General features: G+C 43.2%; 1 protein-coding gene across 1 annotated transcript in view; it reads right to left on the reverse strand.

The window, feature by feature from the left end:
- Nucleotides 1–24109, reverse strand: part of LOC137367180 (dynein axonemal heavy chain 8-like) — a 2531605-nt gene that overhangs the window by 1823246 nt on the left and 684250 nt on the right. Inside the window, exons 81-95 of the mRNA XM_068028616.1 lie at nucleotides 23719–23860; nucleotides 22960–23038; nucleotides 22543–22641; nucleotides 21667–21743; nucleotides 19207–19304; nucleotides 14415–14541; nucleotides 13575–13660; nucleotides 13353–13420; nucleotides 12908–13100; nucleotides 9579–9704; nucleotides 8541–8685; nucleotides 7216–7369; nucleotides 6970–6989; nucleotides 5734–5819; nucleotides 3258–3301 (exon numbers count right to left, since the gene is read on the reverse strand). Coding sequence (XP_067884717.1) covers nucleotides 3258–3301; nucleotides 5734–5819; nucleotides 6970–6989; nucleotides 7216–7369; nucleotides 8541–8685; nucleotides 9579–9704; nucleotides 12908–13100; nucleotides 13353–13420; nucleotides 13575–13660; nucleotides 14415–14541; nucleotides 19207–19304; nucleotides 21667–21743; nucleotides 22543–22641; nucleotides 22960–23038; nucleotides 23719–23860 — 1544 coding nt within the window. The remainder of the gene's footprint in view (nucleotides 1–3257; nucleotides 3302–5733; nucleotides 5820–6969; nucleotides 6990–7215; nucleotides 7370–8540; nucleotides 8686–9578; nucleotides 9705–12907; nucleotides 13101–13352; nucleotides 13421–13574; nucleotides 13661–14414; nucleotides 14542–19206; nucleotides 19305–21666; nucleotides 21744–22542; nucleotides 22642–22959; nucleotides 23039–23718; nucleotides 23861–24109) is intronic.

Below are 24109 nucleotides of genomic sequence, written 5' to 3' on the forward strand. Positions count from 1 at the left end.
AACCTTGCCCCTTTCACCTTAAACCTATGTCCCCTAGTAACTGACTCTTCCACCCTGGCAAAAGCTTCTGACTATCCACTCTGTCCATGCCGCTTATAACTTTGTAAACCTCTATTATGTCGCCCCTCCACCTCCATCGTTCCAGTGAAAACAATCCGATTTTATCCAACCTCTCCTCATAGCTAATGCCCTCCAGACCAGGCAACATCCTGGTAAACCTCTTCTGTACCCTCTCCAAAGCCTCCACATCCTTCTGGTAGTGTGACGACCAGAATTGCACACAATATTCTAAGTGTGGCCTAACTAAACTTCTGTACAGCTGCAGCATGACTTGCCAATTTTTATACTCTATGCCCCGACCGATGAAGGCAAGCATGCCGTATGCCTTCTTGACTACCTTATCCATCTGTGTTGCCACTTTCAGTGACCTGTGGACCTGTACGCCCAGATCTCTCTGCCTGTCAGTACTCCTAATGGTTCTGCCATTTACTGTATACTTCCCACCTGCATTAGACCTTCCAAAATGCATTACCTCACATTTGTCCGGATTAAACTCCATCTGCCATTTCTCCGCCCAAGTCTCCAACCGATCTATATCCTGCTGTATCCTCTGACAATCCTCATCACTGTCCGCAACTCCAAACACCTTTGTGTCGTCCGCAAACTTACTAATCAGACCAGCTACATTTTCCTCCAAATCATTTATATATACTACAAACAGCAAAGGTCCCAGCACTGATCCCTGCGGAACACCACTAGTCACATCCCTCCATTCAGAAAAGCACCCTTCCACTGCTACCCTCTGTCTTCCATGACCGAGCCAGTTCTGTATCCATCTTGCCAGCTCCCCTCTGATCCCATGTGACTTCACCTTTTGTATCAGTCTGCCATGAGGGACCTTGTCAAAGGCTTTACTGAAGTCCATATAGATAACATCCACTGCCCTTCCTTCATCAATCATCTTTGTCACTTCCTCAAAAAACTCAATCAAATTAGTGAGACACGACCTCCCCTTCACAAAACCATGCTGCCTCTTGCTAATAAGTCCATTTGTTTCCAAATGGGAGTAAATCCTGTCCCGAAGAATCCTCTCTAATAATTTCCCGACCACTGACGTAAGGCTCACCGGCCTATAATTTCCTGGATTATCCTTGCTACCCTTCTTAAACAAAGGAACGACATTGGCTATTCTCCAGTCCTCTGGGACCTCACCTGTAGCCAATGAGGATGCAAAGATTTCTGTCAAAGCCCCAGCAATTTCTTCCCTTGCCTCCCTCAGTATTCTGGGGTAGATCCCATCAGGCCCTGGGGACTTATCTACCTTAATGCTTTGCAAGACACCCAACACCTCCTCCTTTTTGGTAATGAGATGACTGAGACTATCTACACTCCCTTCCCTAGGCTCATCATCCACCAAGTCCTTCTCCTTGGTGAATACTGATGCAAAGTACTCATTTAGTATCTCGCTCATTTCCTCTGGCTCCACACATAGATTCCCTTCTCTGTCCTTGAGTGGGCCAACCCTTTCCCTGGTTACCCTCTTGCTCTTTATATACGTATAAAAAGCCTTGGGATTTTCCTTAATCCTGTTTGCCAATGACTTCTCATAACCCCTTTTAGCTCTCCTGACTCCTTGCTCAAATTCCTTCCTACTGTCTTTATATTCCTCAAGGGATTCGTCTGTTCCTAGCCTTCCAGCCCTTACAAATGCTTCGTTTTTCTTTTTGACGAGGCTCACAATATCCCACGTTATCCAAGGTTGCCGAAACTTGCCAAACTTATCCTTCTTCCTCACAGGAACATGCTGGTCCTGGATTCTAATCAACTGACGTTTGAAAGACTCCCACATGTCAGATGTTGATTTACCCTCAAATAGCCGCCCCCAATCTAAATTCTTCAGTTCCTGCCTAATATTGTTATAATTAGCCTTCCCCCAATTTAGCACCTTCACCCGAGGACTACTCTTATCCTTATCCACAAGTACCTTAAAACTTATGGAATTATGTTCACTGCTCCCGAAATGCTCCCCTACTGAAACTTCGACCACCTGGCCGGGCTCATTCCCCAATACCAGGTCCAGTACTGCCCCATCCCTAGTTGGACTATCTACGTATTGTTTCTAGAAGCCTTCCTGGATGTTTCTTACAAATTCTGCCCCATCGAAGCCCCTAGCACTAAGTGAGTCCCAGTCAATATAGGGGAAGTTAAAATCACCCACCACTACAACCCTGTTACCTTTACATCTTTCCAAAATCTGTCTACATATCTGCTCCTCTACCTCCTGCTGGCTGTTGGGAGGCCTATAGTAAACCCCCAACATCGTGACTGCACCTTTCCTATTCCTGAGCTCCACCCATATTGCCTTGCTGCATGACCCCTCCGAGGTGTCCTCCCGCAGTACAGTTGTGATATTCTCCTTAACCAGTAATGCCACACCCCCACCCCTTTTACATCCCCTCTATCCCGCCTGAAGCTTCTAAATCCTGGAACATTTAGCTGCCAATACTGTCCTTCCCTCAACCAAGTCTCTGTAATAGCAACAATAGTGGATGCAGGAAGGATGTTCCCGATGGTGGCGGAGTCCAGAGGCATGGGTCATAGTCTCAGGATACGGGGTAAACCTTTCAAGACTGAGATGAGGAGAAACCTCTTCACCCAGAGATTGGTGAGCCTGTGGAATTCGCTCCCACAGAAAGCAGCTGAGGACAAAACATTGTATGTTTTCAAAAAGGAGTTAGATATAGCTCTTAGGTCTAAAGGGATCAAAGGGTGTGGGGTGAAAGCCGGAACAGGCTACTGAGTTGGATGATTAGCCATGACCATAATGAATGGCGGAGCAGGCTCGAAGGGCCAAATGGCCTATTCCTGCTCCTATTTTCTATGTTTCTATGCCTCAGCCGTAACACATAACTGGGGGCTTGTCTAGGATAATCCAATGCTGACAATGTGCAATTGCAAGTGGGGTAATAATAATTGAAAAGAGAAAAAGAAAAAAAAACAGTTTTTTTGTGCAGTAGAATAAAGTCTGTCTGTAATGTCTTTAACAGTTGCTGCAACTTTTCTGTGGAAAGAGAATGTATCCCTGAGTGATTTGAGAAACTTAACCAAAGTTAAACTAAAGGATTTGGCAGAACCATTGGTGTTCGAGTTAAAACCAGGAGCTAACAAAGCAGACATAATTGAAGTAATAGCACAACATTTGCAATTTGGAAGCAAATCAGAGGGAAGTGGAGTTGAATTAGCTCAAATTCAGTTACAGATCAAGCAGCTTGAGCAGGAACAGGAAATGGAAAAACTTAAGCTTCAACAGGAAAAAGAAAAGACAATAGAATTGAAAAAAATTTGAGCATGAAAGAGAATTGACAATGATGAAGCTTGAATTTGAAAACGCGGAAAGGGAAAAGAGAGCATTTCAGAGAGAAAGAGAAGGAAGGGAATTCAAAGTTTAAAAGATGGAAATAAGACAAAGGGGTGGTCTTGACTCCAGTGAAAGTTCTGGTGGGGAAAGATCTGACTCCAGCCCAGGACCCAGTGGAGAGCTGTTTAAATTTGTGCAAGCCCTCCCTAAGTTTGAGGAAAGGGATGTAGAGGCATTTTTCAATTATTTTGAAAAGATTACCAGACAAATGAAGTGGCTAAAGAAAGGTTGGACATTGCTTATGCAAAGCAGGTTGATGGGCAAAGCTCATGAGGTTTATGCCATGCTTTCTGATGAGGCTTCTGCAAATTATGAGATGGCAAAAAAGGCTATTCTCGCTGTTTATGAAGTTTACCGGCAGAAACTTCTGGCAGAGGTGTATAGAATTTGAGAGGGTAATCAAATTAATTTTGATCATTGGATATGTGCACTAAAGGGAGAGGCTACATATGAGAACCTTAGAAAATTAATTCTCTTGGAAGAATTTATAAATTCACTCCCTCTGTTCGTAAGAATCCATATAGAGAACCAGAAGGTTTCAACGACCAGACAGACAGTGTAAATTGCTGATGACTATGAGCTTGTTTCTTGGCCCAAACCCTTTGTCCATCACCCACACAAACCCAAGAAGGTTAGAAAGTGAGAGGGTGAAAGGAAGGCAAGTAGCTGGGGACAAGAAACAACAGCTGGGAATGCCCCAGGATCCCCTCCTCAGGCCAGAAAAGAAGGTGCTGAGGGTGGAAGGGAGGTTCACAAGCCTAAGTGTTATCATTGTCACAAGGTGGGACATCTTCATTCAGAATGCTGGATGTTGCAAAGTAAACCCATGAGACTTGTTGGGGGAAACAAAGTCAATGCAGCAAAAGGGGCTCTAACCGAGAGTACAGCGGATCAGTTTGTAGCTTGAATGGCAGCAGTAAAGCCAAATACAAAAACCAATGTGAGTGTAGGGGTTGAGAATAAAATACCGGAAAGTTACAGGGAATTCTCGTCGAAAGGAAAAGTAACTTTTTATTCCTCAAGTGAGGCAGGGAAACCTGTAGTTATACTTAGGGAAACAGGAGCCACCCAAACTTTTTTTCTGGGGAAAGGCATAACATTTTTACCAGAGAGCGCACAGTGGCGCAGTGGTTAGCACTGCAGCCTCACAGCTCCAGCAACCCGGGTTCAATTCTGGGTACTGCCTGTGTGGAGTTTGCAAGTTCTCCTTGTGTCTGCGTGGGTTTCCTCCGGGTGCTCCGGTTTTCTTCCACAAGCCAAAAGACTTGCAAGTTGGTAGGTAAATTGGCCATTATAAATTTCCCCTAGTATAGGTAGGTGGTAGGGAAATATAGGGACAGGTGGGGATGTGGTAGGAATATGGGATTAGTGTAGGATTGGTATAAATGGGTGGTTGATGGTCGGCACAGACTCGGTGGGCCGAAGGGCCTGTTTCAGTGCTGTATCTCTAAAAAAAAAATGCTGAAGTTTTAGTGAATGGTATTGGTGGGGAGTATATACCTGTACCATTGAATCAGGTGCACCTAGCGTGGTACCTAATGACTGGAACGATAACTTTAAGAGTTGTCCATAGTTTGCTGGTATGTGGAATTGATCTACTACTGGGGAATGATGTGGCTGGAGTAAAAGTATTAGCTTCTCCCTTAGGCACGGAGATACTAAGGGAAGTTAAAGAGACAGAACAGTGACAGGAATTTTGTCTTCACATGTAGTATCCCAAGCAATGGCTAAACAAATTCCATTGTTGGAGCTAAAATTGGCACCACAGACAGATAGTCAAATATCTGAAACTTTCTTTGGGGATTTGGATAATCCAAAGGAAATGTTTAATAAGTCTTCTCTGATCAAGGCTCAGCAAGCCGACCCAGAGTTAAATAAAGTGGCACAATCAGCTCTAACCGAAGCTGAGGCAAAATGAGTGCCAGAAGAATGTTATATTCAAGATGGGATTCTGATGAGGAAGTGGAGACCTCCTCACAGACCTGCGGATGAAGAATGGATGGTAGTTCATCACATAGTGATATCGCCCAGGTATCGCCGGGAACTTTAAAGGATAGCCCATGAAATTCCTATGGCGGGATATGTGGGGATCGAGAAGGCCCAATCATGTATAGGTTGATATTTTTATTCTTCAGGTCTTTCCAAGGATCTGGTGCAGTTTCTAAAACGTGCTAGATTGTGGGAAAATTGCAACCTGCAATAAACCCGGCACCTCTAATTCCCATACCAGTTTTTGGGGAACCATTCAGTAGGGTTTTGGTAGACTGTGGAGGACCTTTGCTGAAAACAAAAGCAGGACACCAATATATACTCACTTTCATGGATATGGCTACTTGGTTCCCAGAGGCCATTCCCTTGAGAACGATTTCTGCTAAGGTAGTGTTGGAGAAGTTACCCAGTTCTTCACAAGATATGGATTACTGATTGAGATGCAATCGGATCAAAGTTCCAATTTTATATCTAAAACTTTTCAGTAAGTTATGGGTAATTTGGGTATAACACAGTTAAATTCTTCAGCATATCACCCACAGACACAGGGAGCTTTAGGAAGGTACCATCAGACCCTCAAAACGATGATCAGGGCATACTGTCATGAATATCCCCATGATTGGGATAAAGGGATAGAATTTCTTTTGTTTCACCGAATGAGTTTATAGGTTTTAGTCCTTTTGAATTAGTTTATAGACATGAGAGAAGAGATCCTCTAAATCTAATTCAAGAAAGTTTTTGGAACAGAGGGACGAATCTTCTGTGTTAGATTAAGTATTTGTGTTCCGGGAATGGCTCACAAGAGCCTGCAAAGTGGCTCAGGAGCAACTTAATGCTTCCAAAACAACTATGAGGAAATGGGCAGACAAGCATGCCAAGACCCAAACATTTCATCCAAGAGATAAGGTGGTCATATTACTGCTTTTACAGGGTGAACCGCTGAAGGAACGGTTTAGTGGTCCATATAAAGTGGTCAAGAGAACTGATAAAGTAAATTATTTGATTGACACTAGATCACTGGAAAAAGAATCAGCTTTGTCGTATCAATATGTTAAAACAATATCATCGCCGGGAGGAGGATAAGCAAGCACAGGTATGTCAGGCAGGAGGGAGAGAGAAGGATGAAAGGGATAGTGAGGATGACGCAGAAGGAGTCCTAGACAATTCTCAAATTGAACCTCCTACTATCCAGATAGCTAATACTGAATTGCTCGCGAGATTGGCAACTATTCTCTGATATTTAGATGCAAAACAACGAGAAGACCTAACAAGGCTTCTCATGGCATTTAAAAGAGGAGGATAAGCCAGGATGTACAACCTTCTCCACACATGAGGTGGATGTCGGGGAATCCTTTCCTATAAAACAGCATCCTTATCACTTAAGTCCAGAGAAACAGGCCCAGGTCAAAGCAGGAATCCAATACATGTTGGAAAACCATCTAATTAAACCCAGTCAAAGCAGCTGGAGTTTCCCAGTGGTATTAATGCCTAAACTTGATGGTTCAGCTAGACTCTGCATAGACTACAGAAAAGTTAATGCAGTCGCAAAGGCAGACTCCTACCTAATTCCTCACTTAGAAGACTGTATTGACAGAGTGGGTCGTGTTACGTTTCTTACACAAATACATTTGTTAAAGAGATACTGGCAAATTCCTTTAACACCCCGAGCTTACAAAATATCGGCCTTTGTCACATCAGATGGTCTTTTCCAATGCCGAGTGATGCCATTTGGGCTAAAAAATGCCCCAGCAACTTTTCAGAGATTAAGGAACCAAGTGGTAGCCAGTGTTCCTAACTGTGCAGTTTACCTTGATGTGTTGGTATACAGTGACACATGGGACAACGAGAAGCTCTGTTTAGCAAAATACAATTGGCTGATTTTATGATAAACCTTGCTAAAAGTGAATTTACAAAGCAAGGGTGACCTACCTCGGGCATATAGTAGCCCAAGGACAAATGTTGCTAAGAACAGCATAAGTACAAGCATTGGTGGAGTTCCCTACCCCTAAGACTAAGCGAGAAATCAGGAGGTTTTGAGGATGTGTGGTTTCTACTGCAAGTTAGGACCAAATTTTGGTACTGTAGCTGCTCTACTGACAGATTTGCTATAGAAAAAAATAACAAGATAGTGTAGTCAGGGAAGTGGAAAGCATCTTTTGAGAGGCCGAAAGCCATTTTGATTAATGAACCAGTGTTGGCTGCTCCAAATTTCACTTAGCCCTTTAAGGTTGTAATTGATGCTAGTGATCTGGGAGTTGGTGCAGTCCTGTTACAAAAAAGACGAAGAATCAGGCATAGAAAGACCAGTGGGACACTTTTCCAAAAAGCTAATTTGACACCAAAAAAGATATTCAGCAGTGGAAAAAGAAACCCAAGATTTATTATTGGCTCTTCAGCATTTTGAAGTCTATGTCTGCCACAACTACAGACAAACACTGGTATTTACTGATCATAAACCCCAAGCCTTTGTGGAAAAGTTTTAAAACCAGAATGCCAGACTATTCCGATAGAGTTTCCTATTGCAACCTTATCACTTAAAGATTATCCACAATGCGGGCAAAAATAATGTAATTGAGGTGCTCTATCTCAAAACTAACTTTGCTTTGAGTTATCTGAGTGCAAAGATGGTACAAAGCAGAACTGTATTAGCTACAGGTAAAGAGTGAATGAGTATGAGTGTAAAAATGTGTTTTAAAATCTTTTCATCATCTATTTTTTGCACACTTCATAATGAAATGCATTTAAACATGTTGTTTCATTCCTTCAAGGGCGGAGTTATGAGTGTTTCCATTTTTTTTGTTAAATTTTGAAGAGTTGTGTTTTAAAACTGAAAAGGCGTCCCCATAGATGTTTTTTTTCAAGTGTTCCAGATTGTAAACAATTACTGGAAGGCACCTTCTTCAAATAATTACCCATCAGGGGCTGTTTTTGATTTGGGCAAAGATGTTTACGTAAAAGTGACAGGTCAAGATTTATAGGGGTCAGGAGGCTAGACTCTTGTGACATTGGTTTTGGTTTCGCCTTGGACAGTGAGTTGGGATATTAGCAATGGTTTGAAAAGACAATTGGAGAAAACTTGCTAAGGAAGCAAAACCTCAGCTCAGTCTGTTCCAGCTCTTTGAAAAAGCCTGACAGTTTTCCATCTCGAGAAGCTGAGAAACAAGTGTAAGAAACTGCTTGAAACTCCTGTTACTGAAATTTCCCTGGAAAGTCTGCCCAAGCTGATCTTCAATGTTGCCTGACAAGAACTGTTCTAGGAAGATCCCAGTGACAGCTGTCTATACATATTTGAACACCAAACCAAAAAGGACTTCAGACATTTTCTCATATATTCTCTTTTTTTCTTCAAGAAGTAGCAAGTATTTTGGCCAATGTATTTTTTTTCTTTTTGTTTTTTTCTGTACTAGAGCTTTAAAAAGTAATCTCTTTATTTTTCAGTTAGCGGGTATATACATGTGTATGTGTGAGGGGCTAAGGTAAAAAGGGAACTTTTATATTTCAATCAGTGTGTTTATGTTTTGCTTCATTACTGGTTAAGACTTGTTTTATAATAAACTGATAATGTTGTTGTTTATTAAAGAAACCTGGTTGGTGTGTTTTATTCTGGGATAAAAATAGAGTCTATGATTGACTGTATTGGTAAGTAGGAAAATATTTAAATATATGTTGTGACCGGTGGAGAAGTGGAACTAGAATAAACAGTGCTCTCCTCCTGCCTCGGTCATAACCCTTGTTAGAGATGGTCATTGCCTGGCACTTGTGTGGCACAAATGTTAATTGCCACTTATCAGCCCAAGCTTAAATATTGTCCAGGTTTTTGTTGCATGTGGACATGGACTGCTTCATTATCTGAAGAATTGTGAATCAAACTAAATATAGATCATCAGCAAATATCCCTACTTCTGATCTTATGATGGAAAGAAGATCACTGATGAAGCAGCTGATAAAGCTTGGGCCTCGGATACACTCTTGATTAACTCCTGCAGAGATATCCCGGGACTGAGATGATTAGCCTCCAAAAACCACAATGCAGCCTTCTTCCTTTGTGCTTGGTATGACTCCAGCCAGTGGAGAGCTTTCCTCCTGATTCCCATTGACTTAATGTTACTAGGGCCCCTTGATTTCACACTCGGGCTAAGGCTGCCTTGATGTCAAGGGTAGTCACTCTCACCTCACCTCTGGATTTCAACTTGTTTTCTCCTGTTTGGAACAAGGCTGTAATGTGGTCTGGAGCTGAGAGGTCCTTGCGGAATTCAATCTGAACATCAGTGAGCAGGTTATTGGGACCTAAGTGCCGCTTGACTCAAAGAACTCTTATAAATTTGTCAAACATTATTTCCTTTTCATAAAACCATGCTGATGCTGCCTGAGTGCATTATGATTTTCTAAATGTCCTGCTACTAGTTCCTTAATGTTGGATTTCAGCATTTTCCCAATGACAGATGTTAGGCTAATTGGCCTATAGTTTCCTGCTTTCTGTCTTCCTCCTTTCTTGATTAGAGATGTTTCATTTGCGGTTTTCCAATCTGCTGGGACCTATCCAGAATCTAGGGAATTTTGTAAGATTACAGCCAATGTATCCACTCTCTTTGCAGCCACTTCTTTTAAAACCCTAGGACGCAGGCCATCATGATAGTGATGGCTTGAAGTTCTTCCCTCCCTTTTGCCTCTTGATTTTGCATTATGCTTGGGATGCTTTTTGTATCTTCTTCTGTGAAGACAGATACAAAATACCTCTTCAAAGTCTCTGCCATTTCTTTGCTTCCCATTCTTAATTTCTCAGTCTCATTCTCTAAGGGACCAATGCTTACTTTAGCTACTCTCTTCCTTTTTATATACTTGTAGAAGTTCTTATTCTCCTATTTTATATTTCTTTCTCGTTTACTCTCATATTCTAAAATCTCCCTCTTTATTTTTTTTGAACCATCTTTTGCTGATTTCTAACATTTTTGCAATCTTCTGACCTATCATTAATCTTTGCAGCATTACACTTTTCTTTCAATTTGATATCATCTTTAACTTCCTTAGTTAGCCACGAATGGTGCATCCTTCTCATAGTGTCTTTCTTTTTCAATTGAATGTATGTTTCCTGAGAGTTATGAAACAGCTCCTTAAATGTCTGTCACTGCTTCTCTACCATCTTACTTTTAACCAATTTTCTCATTCCACTTTAGCCAACGCTGTCTGCATACCCTTGTAATTATCTTTATTTAAATTTAAGACACTAGTTACAGACGCAAATGTCTGATCCTCAAACTGAATGTGAAATTCTATCATGTTGTGATCACTGTTGCCTGGAGGATCCTTTACTATGAAGTCATTAATTAATCCTGTCCCATTACATATTGCCAAGTCTAAAATAGCTTGTTCCCTGGTCGGTTACAGAATGTATTTTTCTAAGAAACTGTTCCAAATACACTTTATGAACTCATCCTCCAAGCTACCTTTGCCAATTTTATTTGTCCAATTGATATGAAGATTAAAATCATCCATGATTATTGCAATACCTTTCTTACAAGTCCCATGATGTTTTGATTTATACTCTGTCCTACAGTTTAACTACTGTTAGGAGGCTTTACAAACTACTCCCACCAGTGACTTCTTTCCCTTGCTTTTTTTTAATCTCCACCCAAAATCATTCTGCATCTTAATCTTCCAAGCCAAGATCATTTCAAACTACTGTACTGAACTCATCCTTTATTACGAGAGCTACCTCACCTCCTTTTCCTTTCTTCCTACCCTTCAGAAATGCCAAATACCTTTGAATGTTCAGTTCCCAGCTTTGGTCACCTTGCAACTACTTCTCTGTAATGGCTATCATATCATACCCATTTATTTCTATTTGTGCCATCAGTTCATCCATCTTGTTACGAATGATGTGAGCATTCAGATAAAAAGCCTTTAATTCTGTCTTTTTGCCATTTTTCCCTTATTTGCCAGTGCACTCTTATGTGAAATAATCACAGCTACCAACAATACTATCATGGTTAGAAACATCTGAGAGGCGTAGATTGTTTTTTCTCTTACTACCTGAAGCAGCTCCAGTCTTGCAGGCATGTCCTTCAGGATTTGGCCAGCTCAGCCAGTAAAAGTACAACCAAGACACTCTTGGTGATGGACATTGAAGCCCCCACACAGAATACACTGTATTTCCTTACTACCTCAGTGCTTCTTCCAAGTTGTGTTTAACATGGAGGAATACTGATTCATCAGTTGAGGGAGCAAAGTAGATTGTAATCAGCAGGCGGTTTCCTTGTCCATGTTTAACCTGATGCCATGAGACTTTATGGGATCCAGAGTCAATGTTGAGGACTCGCAGGGCCACTCCCTGTCGATTCTATACCACTGTGCTGCCACCTCTGTCTTGTTGTTGGTGCAAGATGTAGCCAAGATTGGTGATGGAGGGGTCCGGAACACATTCAATCAGGATGGCTTATGACTTTGAAGAAAACTCAGAGGCAATGGTGTTCCCATCTAACTCCTGTCCTTTTCTTTTGAGGTAAATTGTTTGGGAAATGTAGCCAAAGAAGCTTTGGAAAATTGCTGCAGTGCATCCTGTAGATAATACACACTGCAACCACAGTATGCCAGTGATGAAAGGAGTGGATCTGTCGACTAGTTATCAGTGATGAGCTGCAGGCAAGCTGCCAGATTCTGTAAGAGATCAGTCTGGGGAAAGAAGTTTCATTCCAACTCGTGGGAAGATAATCTCAGAAGAGCAACTCCACCAGGAATGCATAGACTTTACAGAGATTGCCAGCTCCAGCAGAATCATCCCCAGAAAAGAAAATTTACATCTTGCCTTTCACAACCTCAGGACATCCCAAAAGACCATGATGCAATGAAGGAAGGGCTTCAATTACCTCTCCAGGTGAGCAAGGGTGAGTACATCTCTATTGCTTTCAAACAACACATGACAGCATTCTTTTTCCACTCTCCCAACACTTTCAACAATGTCCTCCTGTCCATAACATGCTTCACTACGCAACACAAGGGGCTGGATTTTATGATTAGATTAGATTAGAGATACAGCACTGAAACAGGCCCTTCGGCCCACCGAGTCTGTGCCGACCATCAACCACCCATTTATACTAATCCTACATTCCTACCAAACATCCCCATCTGTCCCTATATTTCCCTACCACCTACCTATACTAGTGACAATTTATAATGGCCAATTTACCTACCAACCTGCAAGTCTTTTGGCTTGTGGGAGGAAACCGGAGCACCCGGAGAAAACCCACGCAGACACAGGGAGAACTTGCAAACTCCACACAGGCAGTGCCCAGAATCGAACCCGGGTCCCTGGAGCTGTGAGGCTGCAGTGCTAACCACTGCGCCACTGTATCTTGGTGATGGGGGTCCAGCAATGGATCGGAAGGCGAGAGGCTGACAACCCCAACTCGGCCTTTTATCGGACCCCTGACCGTATTCAACAGTGGACATGTAATTAACTGCCTGCCATTGGGGATATCGTCCCCTTTAAATGACAAGACTCACCCTGAAAGCTGCCGGCCAATCAGAGGGCTGGCAGCTCAGCAGTACCAGCAGTACCACTGGGAGCAGTGGCCACTGCTGGTCCTGCAGTAGCCCCGGGACCAGGAGCAGCCATGGAGCCCTGGACTGCACATAAGTGGGGCGAGCTTGCTGGGACCAGTCAGGCAGGCCCAGGCAAGGAGTGTAGGAGTGGTAGCTGCTGAGAGCAAGGGGAATGGATGTTGGCGAAGAAGCAGCCTTTGCTGCCGAAGCCCTCCATGGGCTGAAGATTGCCGAAGCAGAAGGGGCTCCCCCACCCCAGCCCACAGAGAGGCCTACTTAAATGCCAGCGGCTGTGGGAGGATGCCCTTAAGTGACCATTAATTGGCCTCTGGGCAGAAAGGCCGTCCTCAGCCTTCCCCGCCTCTGACATAATTGAATGGCATCAGGAAGGCAACAGGCACTCCACCTTGTGTCTTCCATCTCCGGAACGGGCACTCCGCCTTCCCTCACTATTTTATGGGCCTTCTTGTCTCCCTGCATGTTGCGAGAGGGTAGATAAAATTTAACCCAAAGGCACATTAGAGTACTTCTCATTTTCATTATGAACACGCACTCAATTTTTCCTTGCTTCCTTCATAGCAGCTACTATTAGCATGCTCATCTTACTTGGTAGTTTTTGCAGAATTACCAACTTCTCTAATGACTCCTTTCTCACTTCTTGCTCCAAGCACCTGCCCGTCATGATTGTTCTTTGCTTCTTCTCACTCTTAACTTCTGAACAACAAGCAGAAAACCTACACATCTGTACTTCCCTTTATAGGAGACACTGGAGAACCCAACACTATGAACACCTCGTCTCCTCCAGCCCTCCACCCCACCACCCCCCACCCCCATCAAAGCCTCACTAACCCAAGCTAGAATCGCAAGCGTTGGAAATCAGTAGCACCTCCATAGCCTTAGAAATAGGAGATTTCGAGGTCAGGAATGCCTGTGAACTAAGTCTCTATTACTTGCACTTCTCAAGCTGTATCATGCTGCACATTATCTGCTAATGTCCTTTCGATGTCATGCTAATTCTTCTCACTTTTCTTGATTTTCTAGGTCCTTCTCAGCATCCACAGGCCACAGAACAAGATATCTCAAAGCAGAAGAATTGCTCATGATGAGGCACCATTACGCATTCCATCAATTCCAAGCACCAGCTTAAATACTGGCGCCCCAGCTGCAATAAACAGTGAACTGGGGTTCTGTACATGGTGAAACAGCTAGCACCATTGAGTAGAAGCACGTACTGGTGGCAGGGATAGCCTAGCTGACAGATCAGCAGAGGGCGAAGTCATCTCCCAACTCTTCACAGGAGGATAGATGCAGATTTCAGGAGCCCAGCAATGAGAACAAAATTATTTGCTTCATATATGCACTTCTATCAAGTATTGGAAGGTCTGCCATGGAGTTTCACCACCATGATTGAAAGTGCTTCCAGCCTGTGTGGTGCTAGCTTGCACGGAATTGGCACTCTACAGTCTACCTTGGAGAGTATGGCCATCTCCAGCCAATGCTGCAGCCAAGCCCTCACAACGGAATTCAATATTCACAATCTTTGCAGCTTTGGCGACAGCCCACACAGTTGTCAGGAAAGGATACAGATACGTCTCCTGCAGATGAGTATTTAGAATTTAGAACATTACAGTGCAGTACAGGCCCTTCGGCCCTCGATGTTGCGCCGACCTGTGAAACCATCTGACCTACACTATTCCATTTTCATCCATGTGTCTATCCAATGTCCACTTAAATGCCCTTAAAGTTGGCGAATCTACTACTGCTGCAGGCAGGGCGTTCCACGCCCTTACTACTCTCTGAGTAAAGAAACTACCTCTCACATCTGTCCGATATCTATCACCCCTCAACTTGAAGCTATGTCCCCTCGTGTTTGCCATCACCATCCGAGGAAAAAGACGCTCACTATCCACCCTATCTAACCCTCTGAGTAGACATTCTGAACTCCAGCACCATGGGATAAGCAGTGGTGCAGCATGAATGGCACAAGTTGCCCTCTCTCAGGATGTCAGCATATTTACTCCCTCGCTACCCCCTCATCCAATACCAAATATGGTGCCAGAAAGATGAGAAGGGTCTGACCTCCCCAAAGCAGCTGAGATGTTGCAGTCTGCACCCAGGCCCTGAGGTTTGAGCTCCCAGAAGTCATTGGCCAAAAATATCTCAAGGGTCTCCACATAAACAAAAGAAACTTTCTACTAACTTTGCTGAGGCTGTTAGGTGAGCACCTTGTAGGAATAGATAGTTAGTAAACAAACTAAGTTTAGTGGGGGTGGAGGTGGCAAAGTGGTAATGTCACTGGACTAGAAATCCAGAGACTCTGGCTAATGCTCTGGGGACATGGGTTCAAATCCCACCATGACAGATGGTGAAATTTGGATTCAATTAATCAAAAGAATCATGGTGACCATGAAACCATTGTCGATTGTTGCAAAAACCAATCTGGTTCACTAAGGTCTTTTAGGGAAGGAAATCTTCTGTCCTTACCTGGTCTGGCCTACGTGTGACTTCAGAACCACAGCAAAATGGTTGACTCTTAAATGCCCTCTGAAATGGCCTAGAAAACTATTCAGTTCAAGGACAATTAGGGATGGCAATAAATGCTGACCTAACCAGTGATGCCCACATCCCATGAACAAATTAATCAAAAAGGTAGGGAGCATAGATTGACATTTAGGGGAACAATGAATTCAATGCAATTAGTGTGTTTGGCATGAAATTCTATCCCATTTGGCACTTTAGTATCATCATCATTGGTAGCAGCAATCCCTTGTGTTGAGGATGATTCTTCCTTGCCGAGTGGTAGTGAAATGTCAATGTTGGCTATGGCTTTTCAGAGGGCTTATGGACCCTATCTTAACCTTGCAGGTTTGCCCACAGTGAAGACATCAATTGTTGGCCAGTGGCTGCCCTTGTTGATTGGAAGGCACCATTTTCGAAGATGGGTCGCTATTTTGGTTGCGTTTGGGCACCTGCTTTTCACGTGTTGATGTTAATAGAGCAGACCTTCATGGAAACTTTGAGATTGTCTTTGGAACGTCTCCTTTGGCTCCTGTGTGAGTAAGCTCTCTGGCATAACTCTAAGTAAAGCACCTGTTTGAACAGTTTTGAGTCAGGCATTCTGACGACACGTCTGTCAGTTTACTTGTTCCTGTGGATTATGAACAATTGTAAGACTCACAGAACTACGAGTAATATCCAAAGAAAATGTGGGTTTTTATTATATTCTAAACTGGAACATACAGCTACTGCAGGAGCCACATCTAAATTCATCCCACTATGTTGGGCTACACACATACTTGCCTGGTCATGTGTGATGCAACATCACTTCCTCTGGTGATCTTCACTTAGAGCTTCTTAAGGAGGTCCTCTTAAGGTTATCCCACAACATTCCTCATTTTTCCAAAGATAAAAACATATGTCTAATATACAATGATGCTACAGTCCGGTCTAACTATACATGATTAAAACAAAACATTATTTACAAGTAAGTAAATTTAACACTCTCCAAATTGTAGAGGAGGGTTGCTTATTCATCCCAATCTTGTGATCGTAAGCCTCTTCCCAGAGCTGAGCTCATCTTGACGACTCCTCTGAGAATCTGGTGATTCTGAACTCTGCCAAGCATGTTCTTCCTCTGTGCTTAAAGCCTCTGTACGTTCATCTTCAGACTGCCCTTGACATCAAGGCAGCATTTGAACGAGTATGGCATCAAGGAGCCCTAGCAAAACTGGAGTCAATGGGAATCAGGCAAAAAACTCTCTGCTGGTTAGAGTCATACCCAGTGCAAAGGAAGATGGCTGTGGTTGTTGGAGGTCAATCATCTGAGCTCCAGGACATCACTGCAGGAGTTCCTCAGGATAGTGTCCGAGGCCCAACCATCTTCAGCTGCTTCATCAATGACTTTCCTTCAATCATAAGGTCAGAAGTGATGATTGCACAATGTTCAGCACCATTCGTGACTCCTCAGATACTGAAGCAGTCCATATAGAAATGCAGCAAGACCTGGACAATATCCAGGCTTGGGCTGATAAGTGGCAAGTAACATTTGCGCCACACAAGTGCCAGGCAATGACCATATCCAACAAGAGAGAATCTAACCATCTCCCCTTCACATTCAATTGCATTACCATCGCTGAATCCCCCCACTATCAACATCCTAGGGGCTACCATTGACCAGAAACTGAACTGGAGTAGCCATATAAATACCGTGGCTACAAGAGCAGGTCAGAGGCTAGGAATCCTGTGGTGAGTAACTCACCTCCTGACTCCCCAAAGCCTGTCCATCATCTGCAAGGCACAAGTCAGGAGTGTGATGGAATACTCTCCACTTACCTGGATGGGTGCAGCTCCAACAACACTCAAGAAGCTCGACACTATCCAGGACAAAGCAGTCCGCTTGATTGGCACACCATCCACAAACATTCACTCCCTCCACCACCGACGCACAGTGGCAGCAGTGTGTACCATCTACAAGATGCACTGCAGCAACGCACCAAGGCTCCTTAGACAGCACCTCTACCACCACTAAGGACAAGAGCAGCAGATGCATGGGAATATCACCATATGCAAGTTCCCCTCCAAGTCACACACCATCCTGACTTGGAACTATATTGCCCTTCCTTTATTGTCGCTGGGTCAAAATCCTGAAACTCCCATCCTAACAGCACTGTTTTTTTTCTTATAAGGTGACCTTTATACCCCAGGCCCCTTTTTTATCTTTTATGTCGAGGGGGCCTTTATTCCACAGGCCCCCTTTATATACATATTTACATTTTTAAAAATATCTTTATTAAAAAACAGATAAATAAACCAAAAACTCAAATTAAAATGCCATTCTCGGTGTCAACTATGCACTCCAGTCCCTGCGGTGCCCACCGGTCCTAACAGCACTGTTGGTGTACCTACCTCAAATGGACTGCAGCGGTTCAAGAAGGCAGGTCACCACCACCTTCTCAAGAGCAATTAGGGATGGGCAATAAATGCTGGCATGGCCATCGACGCCCACATCCCATGAATGAATAAAAATGAAAAAGCTCATTAATGCATTTCAGTGTATTAATATAGAAGTTGGTTGAATTGTTCAAGGTTCTTCAATGCAGGATTTAGGGATCAAAATTTGGAACAAAGACTTTTAATGTGGAGAGTCTTTATGTAACCTCAGGGTAGTCGAATTCTAAGAACATTTACTGGCTAACTTTTCTCATAAGGTGCTCACCAAAAAATTAGTCACTAAACAATGTCAGTCATCCCTTACGTCTCTTGCTGCAAGTCCTTGAGGTGGTCCTCGTTCTTCTACTGCTAATGCACCTTCACCCTGGTTTTGCTCGCCAGATGAGAGCTTCTGCTGCTGCTGATCTACTTGCTCTACCTCTTATCCATCTCAATAAAGCTGACACTAATAATCCCCATGATAAGTAGATCAGAGATTTTTGTGCAAAAAACTCAGAAAGAATCATACAATAGAATCATAGATTGTTTATATCACAGGAAGAGGGCACTGGCCCATCGTGACTGCGCTAGCCAGAACAAAAGAGCCACCCAGCCTAATCCCACTTTCCAGCATTTGGTCCGTAGCCCTGCACATTATGGCACTTCAGGTGCACATACAGACACCTTTTAAATTGGATGAGGTTTCTGCCTCTCCCACCCTTTCAGGCAGTGAATTCCAGATCCCACCACCCTCTGCGTGAAAACATTTTTCCTCATCTCCCCTTTAATCCTTCCACCACTCACTTTAAATCGATGCCCCCTAGTCACTGACCCCTCTGCTAAAGTAAATAGGCCATGCCATCCACTGTATCCAGGCCACAATTTTGTACATCTCAATCAAGTCTCCCCTCAGCCAAGGAGAACAACCCCAGCCTATCCAATCTTTCATCATAGCTGCAATTTTCCAGTCCTGGCAACATCCTCATAAATCTCCTCTACACTCCTTACTGTAATGAGGTGACCAGAACTGCACACAGTACTCAAGTTGTGGCCTAACTAATGTTTTATATAATTCCAGCATAACCTCCCTGCTCTTATATTCTGTGCCTCGGCTAATAAAGGAAAGGATTCCATATGCCTTCTTAATCACCTTATCGACCTGTCCTGCTACCTTCAGGGATCTGTGGACATTCACTCCAAGGTCTCTCACTTCCTCGACACTTCTCAGTGTTTTCCCATTTATCTTGTATTCCTTTACCTTGTTTGACCTCCCCAAATGCCTCACATTTCTCCGGGCTGAATTCTATTTGTCACTGTTCTGCCCACCTGACCAGTCCATAGATATCTTCCTGCAGTCTGTAGCTATCCTCGTCGCTGTCAACCGTCCAGCCAATTTTTGTGTCGTCTGCATACACCTTGATCATTCCCCCTACATTTACGTCCAAATCATTAATATATACCACAAAAAGCAGCGGATGTAGTACTGAGGCCTGCATAACTACACCAGAAACAGCCTTCCAGTCGCAAAACCAGCTGTCACCACTTCCCTTTTGTTTCCTGCCATTGAGCCAATTTTGTATCTGGCTTGTCACATTTCCCTAGATTCCATGCGCTTTTATTTTTTTAACCATCCTGCCATGTGGGATCTTGTCAAAAGACTTGCTAAAATCCATGTAGACCACATCAACTGCACTAACCTCATCAATCTTCAAAAAATTCAATCAAGTTAATCAGACACGACCTTCCCTTAATAAATCCATGCTGACTATCCTTGATTAATCTGTGCCTTTCTAAGTGACAGTTTACCCTGTCTCTCAGAATTTGATTCTAATAATTTGCCCACCACCAAGGTTAGACTGACTAGCCTGTAATTATTCAGTCCATCCCTCGCTCCCTTTTTAAACAAAGGTACAACATTAGCAGACCATCAATCATTCGACACCACACCTGTGAGGACTGGTAAATGATGGTCAGACCTTCACTATTTTCTCTGTGGCTTCTTTTAACAGCCTGGGATACATTATTTTATCTACTTTCAAGGATGCTAATACTTCCTCTCTCCCTATGTTTATCACATCCAGTACTTCACACTCCTCCTCCTTAACTATAATGTCTGCAACATCCCCTTCTTTTGTGAAGGCAGACACAAAGTATTCATTAAGAACCATACTTACATCTTCTGCCTCTATACGTAGGTTACCATTTTGATATTTTATGGGCCTACTCTTTCTTTAGTTATCCTCTTACTCAATGTAATGATAAAACATCTTTAGGTTCTCCAAGATTTTACTTGCCAATATTCTTTCATGCCCTTTTTTTGCTTTCCTAATTTCCTTTTTATTTCACTCCTCCACTTTCTATACTCCTCTCGGCTTTCTGCAGTATTCAGTTCTCAGTGTCGGACATAAGCTTTCCTTTTCTGCCTTAGCACACACTGTAAGCTCCTTGACATCCAAGGGCTCTAGATCTGGCAATCTTCCCTTCTCTTTGTAGGAACATGTTTACTTTGAACCCCCTGAATCTCCCCTTTGAATGTCTCCCACTATTCTGACACTGATTTACCTTCAAGTAGCTGTTTCCAGTCCACTTTTGCTAAATCACTTCTCAGCTAGGCAAATTTGACCTTATCGCAATTTAAAACTTTAACTCCTGTTCTATCTCTGTCCTTTTCCATAATTATGCTAATACTAACTGAATTATGATCACTATCAACAAAATACTCTCCCACTGTCACTCCTTCCACCTTCCCAGCTTCATTCCCTAAAACCAAATCTAAAACTGTGCCCTCTCTTCTTGCTGTATACTGGCCAAAAAAGTTCTCCTGAATGCACAATAAGAATTCTGTTCCCTTCATTCCTTTCACACTAAAACTATCCCAGTTAATATTGGGGTAGTTAAAAGCCCCTACTATCACTGCCTTATTGTTTTTGCACTTCTCAGAGATTTGCCTACATATTTGTTCTTCTATCTCCCTCTGACTGTTGAGATGGGGGGAGCGGGGGGAACAGTACACTCCCAGTAGTGTGACTGCCCCTTTCTTGCTCCTTAGTTAAATTCATATGGCCTCATTTGATGATCCTTCTAACATATCATCCCTCCTCACAGCTGTAATTGCTTCTCAAATCAAACCTGTCACCACACCGTCCCTTTTTATCCTCCTATCTCGTCTGAAAGCCCTGTAACCAGGAACATTGAGCTGCCATTCCTGTCTCTCTTTAAGCCATGTTTCTGAAATATTCTGTAATAGCTATGATACCATACTGCCACGTTTCTATATGTGCCCTCAGCTCATCTACTTTATTTGTTATACTCCTTGAGCACTGCCAAACTCTTTTTTTAAATTTTCTATCCTTTGTTCTCCCTCTCCCTTCTAGAGTTACTCAATAATTTTCTGCCTTCCATTTCTGTTTCTGATTTTGCCCCATCTGAGTCTTCCCACAGGTTCCCATCCCCCTGCCATACCCATTTAAGCTCTGCCCAACAGCGCTACAAACCTCCCGGCAAGGATATTGGTCCCAGCTCTATTGAGGTACAAACCGTCCGGCTTGTATGGGTACCATCTTCTCAGAACCGGTCCCAATGCCCTAGGAATGTAAAGCCCTCACTCCTGCACCATCTCTCCAGCCACGCATTCATCAGCTCTAACCTCCTATTTTTATGCTCACAAGCACGTGGCACTGGGAGTAATCCTGAGATTACTACCTCTGAGGTCCTGCTTTTTAATGTCTTACCTACCTCCCTAAAATCTGCTTTCAGGACCTCATCCCTCTTTCTTCCTATGTCATTGGTACCAATGTGAACCATGACCACTGGCTGTTCACCCTCCCCCTTAAGAATGCCCTGCAACTGATCTGTGATATCCTTGACCCTGGTACCAGGGAGGCAACATATCATCCTGGAGTCACATCTATGGCCACAGAAAAATCTGTCTGTTCCTGTAACTATTGAATCCCTGACCACTTATTCCTCTTCCACGCTCCTTCCTCCTGTCCATGCAGCTGAGCCACCTGTGGTTCCCCGAACTTGGCTTTTGCTACACTCCTCTGAGGAACCATCACCCTCATCAGCATTCAAAATGGAAAACTGGTTCATGAACGAGATAGATTCAGAGGACTCCTGCACTACCTGTCTGGTCCTACTAGACATTCTGGTAGTCACCCATTCCCTCTCTGCTTACATGCTCCTAACCTACGGTGTGACCACCTCCCTAAACATGCTATCCATGTAGCTCTCAGCATCGCAGATACACCACAGTGACTGCAGCCTCTAGTCGAGTTCTGAAACCCGGAGCTCAAGTTTCTGTAGCTGGCGACACTTCCTGCAGCCATGTTCGTCAAAGCCACATGAAGTGTCTACGACTTCCCATATACCACAGGAAGCACATGCAACTCGGCCGAGCTGCACTGCCATACCTTAACCTTACTTTTAAACTAGTTGCTAATAGAATGTAGAATTACAGACCCTCACTCACCAATTAGCTCCTTCTCTTGTTCTCCTGTAAGTTGTTAAGGGTTATTTAAAACGTTTGCATTTTCCATTCTGTAGCTATTTACAGTGGTTACTCACAGACCAATTGGCTTATGAGTTAAGCTGCGCTCTCCTAGCTTAGAGAAAAAGGCAGAAAACTCACCAACTACTGGAGGCTAGGACCGAACCCCCTCGCTCACCAAACTCCCAGTTTCACACTTTGTGCCCAAGCCGCATTCTGATGGCATGGGCCAGAGCCGACATATAGGCCGAATGGCCTCCTTCTGTGATTCTGGCGACTGAGGTCACAAATTCACACGATCTTAACAAAAAGTCAGGGGAGTCCTCTACTGTCTGGAGCCCATTGCAGAACCTCAGCAGGAGACACCAACTGGCCAGATGATGTCAGTGTAAATTCTACAACAAACTATGTTCAGAACTCCTTTGGGGCCAGGAGGAGCAGCAGTTCTCCCCCAGGTCCCTCAAGGAGTCCTTGGATGTCTCCAGCCCAGGGTTCCCCGTGATCGCAGTTGAAATCCCTCCCACTGATTCTCAACCCCATCACCCCACACTGGCAATCGCCTGTCCACCACCTCATATCTTGTTACCCCTCATACATGGGTATAAGATGTGCAATCCTACAGTCTTTTGGCAGAGCTCCCATATCCATGAAGATTAAAAGATTGCGGTCAAAGTCTGTGTCCAGAACCAAAAAAGCGGTGGTTCTTTCGCTAAGCATTGCAGCTCATGTTACTAAAAATGTTTAGTCATTTCCAGTTCCACTTCTAGCCAGAAGTGAATAACATCACTAGAGATTGTCTAATAAAAGTCAAATAATTAGAAATAGCCGCATTCACAATTTTTCTTCTCAATTTATAGGTAGTCTCTGTATCAAACCCCACGAACTGGCAGAAAAGCAGGGATCACCAATGCCATTCTACTTCACTTCACGGGACAAAACATCACTAACTTACTCTACCATCCAAGAATTCAGCTTTTTAAAGTGTTTTGAAATAAAGTTACATCAGTGCAACCTACAGTTGTGCACATTATTTTAAATCTCTATAGGCTGTGGAAATATTTAATAGTTGTTCACATCATCAATATAACATCACCGTAGTATGTGTTAATTCTAGTTACAATTTTCATATTAATATGCAAGTTTGCAAACCAGGAAAATACTGAAATAACCAAATTCAGATGCAGTACAAATTACATTCGAATAATACTGATTTTGAAAATGGAGCCCAAAGTAATGATTATTCTCTATCTGCCTTCACTTTCTTGCTTTCAAAAATTATATCAAGAACACAACAAGAAAAAAGTTACCAGGCCAAAAAAGATCATCCCTTTCCCCTTTCTCACACACCGCTTACCTACTGCATTCTCTGTATCATAAACATTCTCTTGATGATTTTTCGACTGCCTCCACTGTTGCACCTTACGGATCACTTCCAAAATCATCTGAATTGTTTGGTTAACAGCATGCTGAACATCATCCAGACTTGGTACCATAACCTGCACCCCAAAACACAATGTAAATTTATCAAAAAATTACAATTGTGCATCAACATCACCCATCACTGAGAAGCGTTTGCCTCAACCCAGCGTAATTCTGATGAAACGGCATATTTGTAATCTACTATTCCCAGTCACTTCCATTGTATAAAAATTCTAATTGAAGTATGAAGTGCTGATAATGATCTCCTTGCGCAGTGGTGTCAGGATCATTGCTTGCCTTCTATAAATTAAGGTAAATTCATTGAA

This window comes from Heterodontus francisci, chromosome 3 (genome assembly GCF_036365525.1).
Source record: "Heterodontus francisci isolate sHetFra1 chromosome 3, sHetFra1.hap1, whole genome shotgun sequence".
In the NCBI taxonomy this organism is placed as follows: Eukaryota; Metazoa; Chordata; class Chondrichthyes; order Heterodontiformes; family Heterodontidae; genus Heterodontus; species Heterodontus francisci.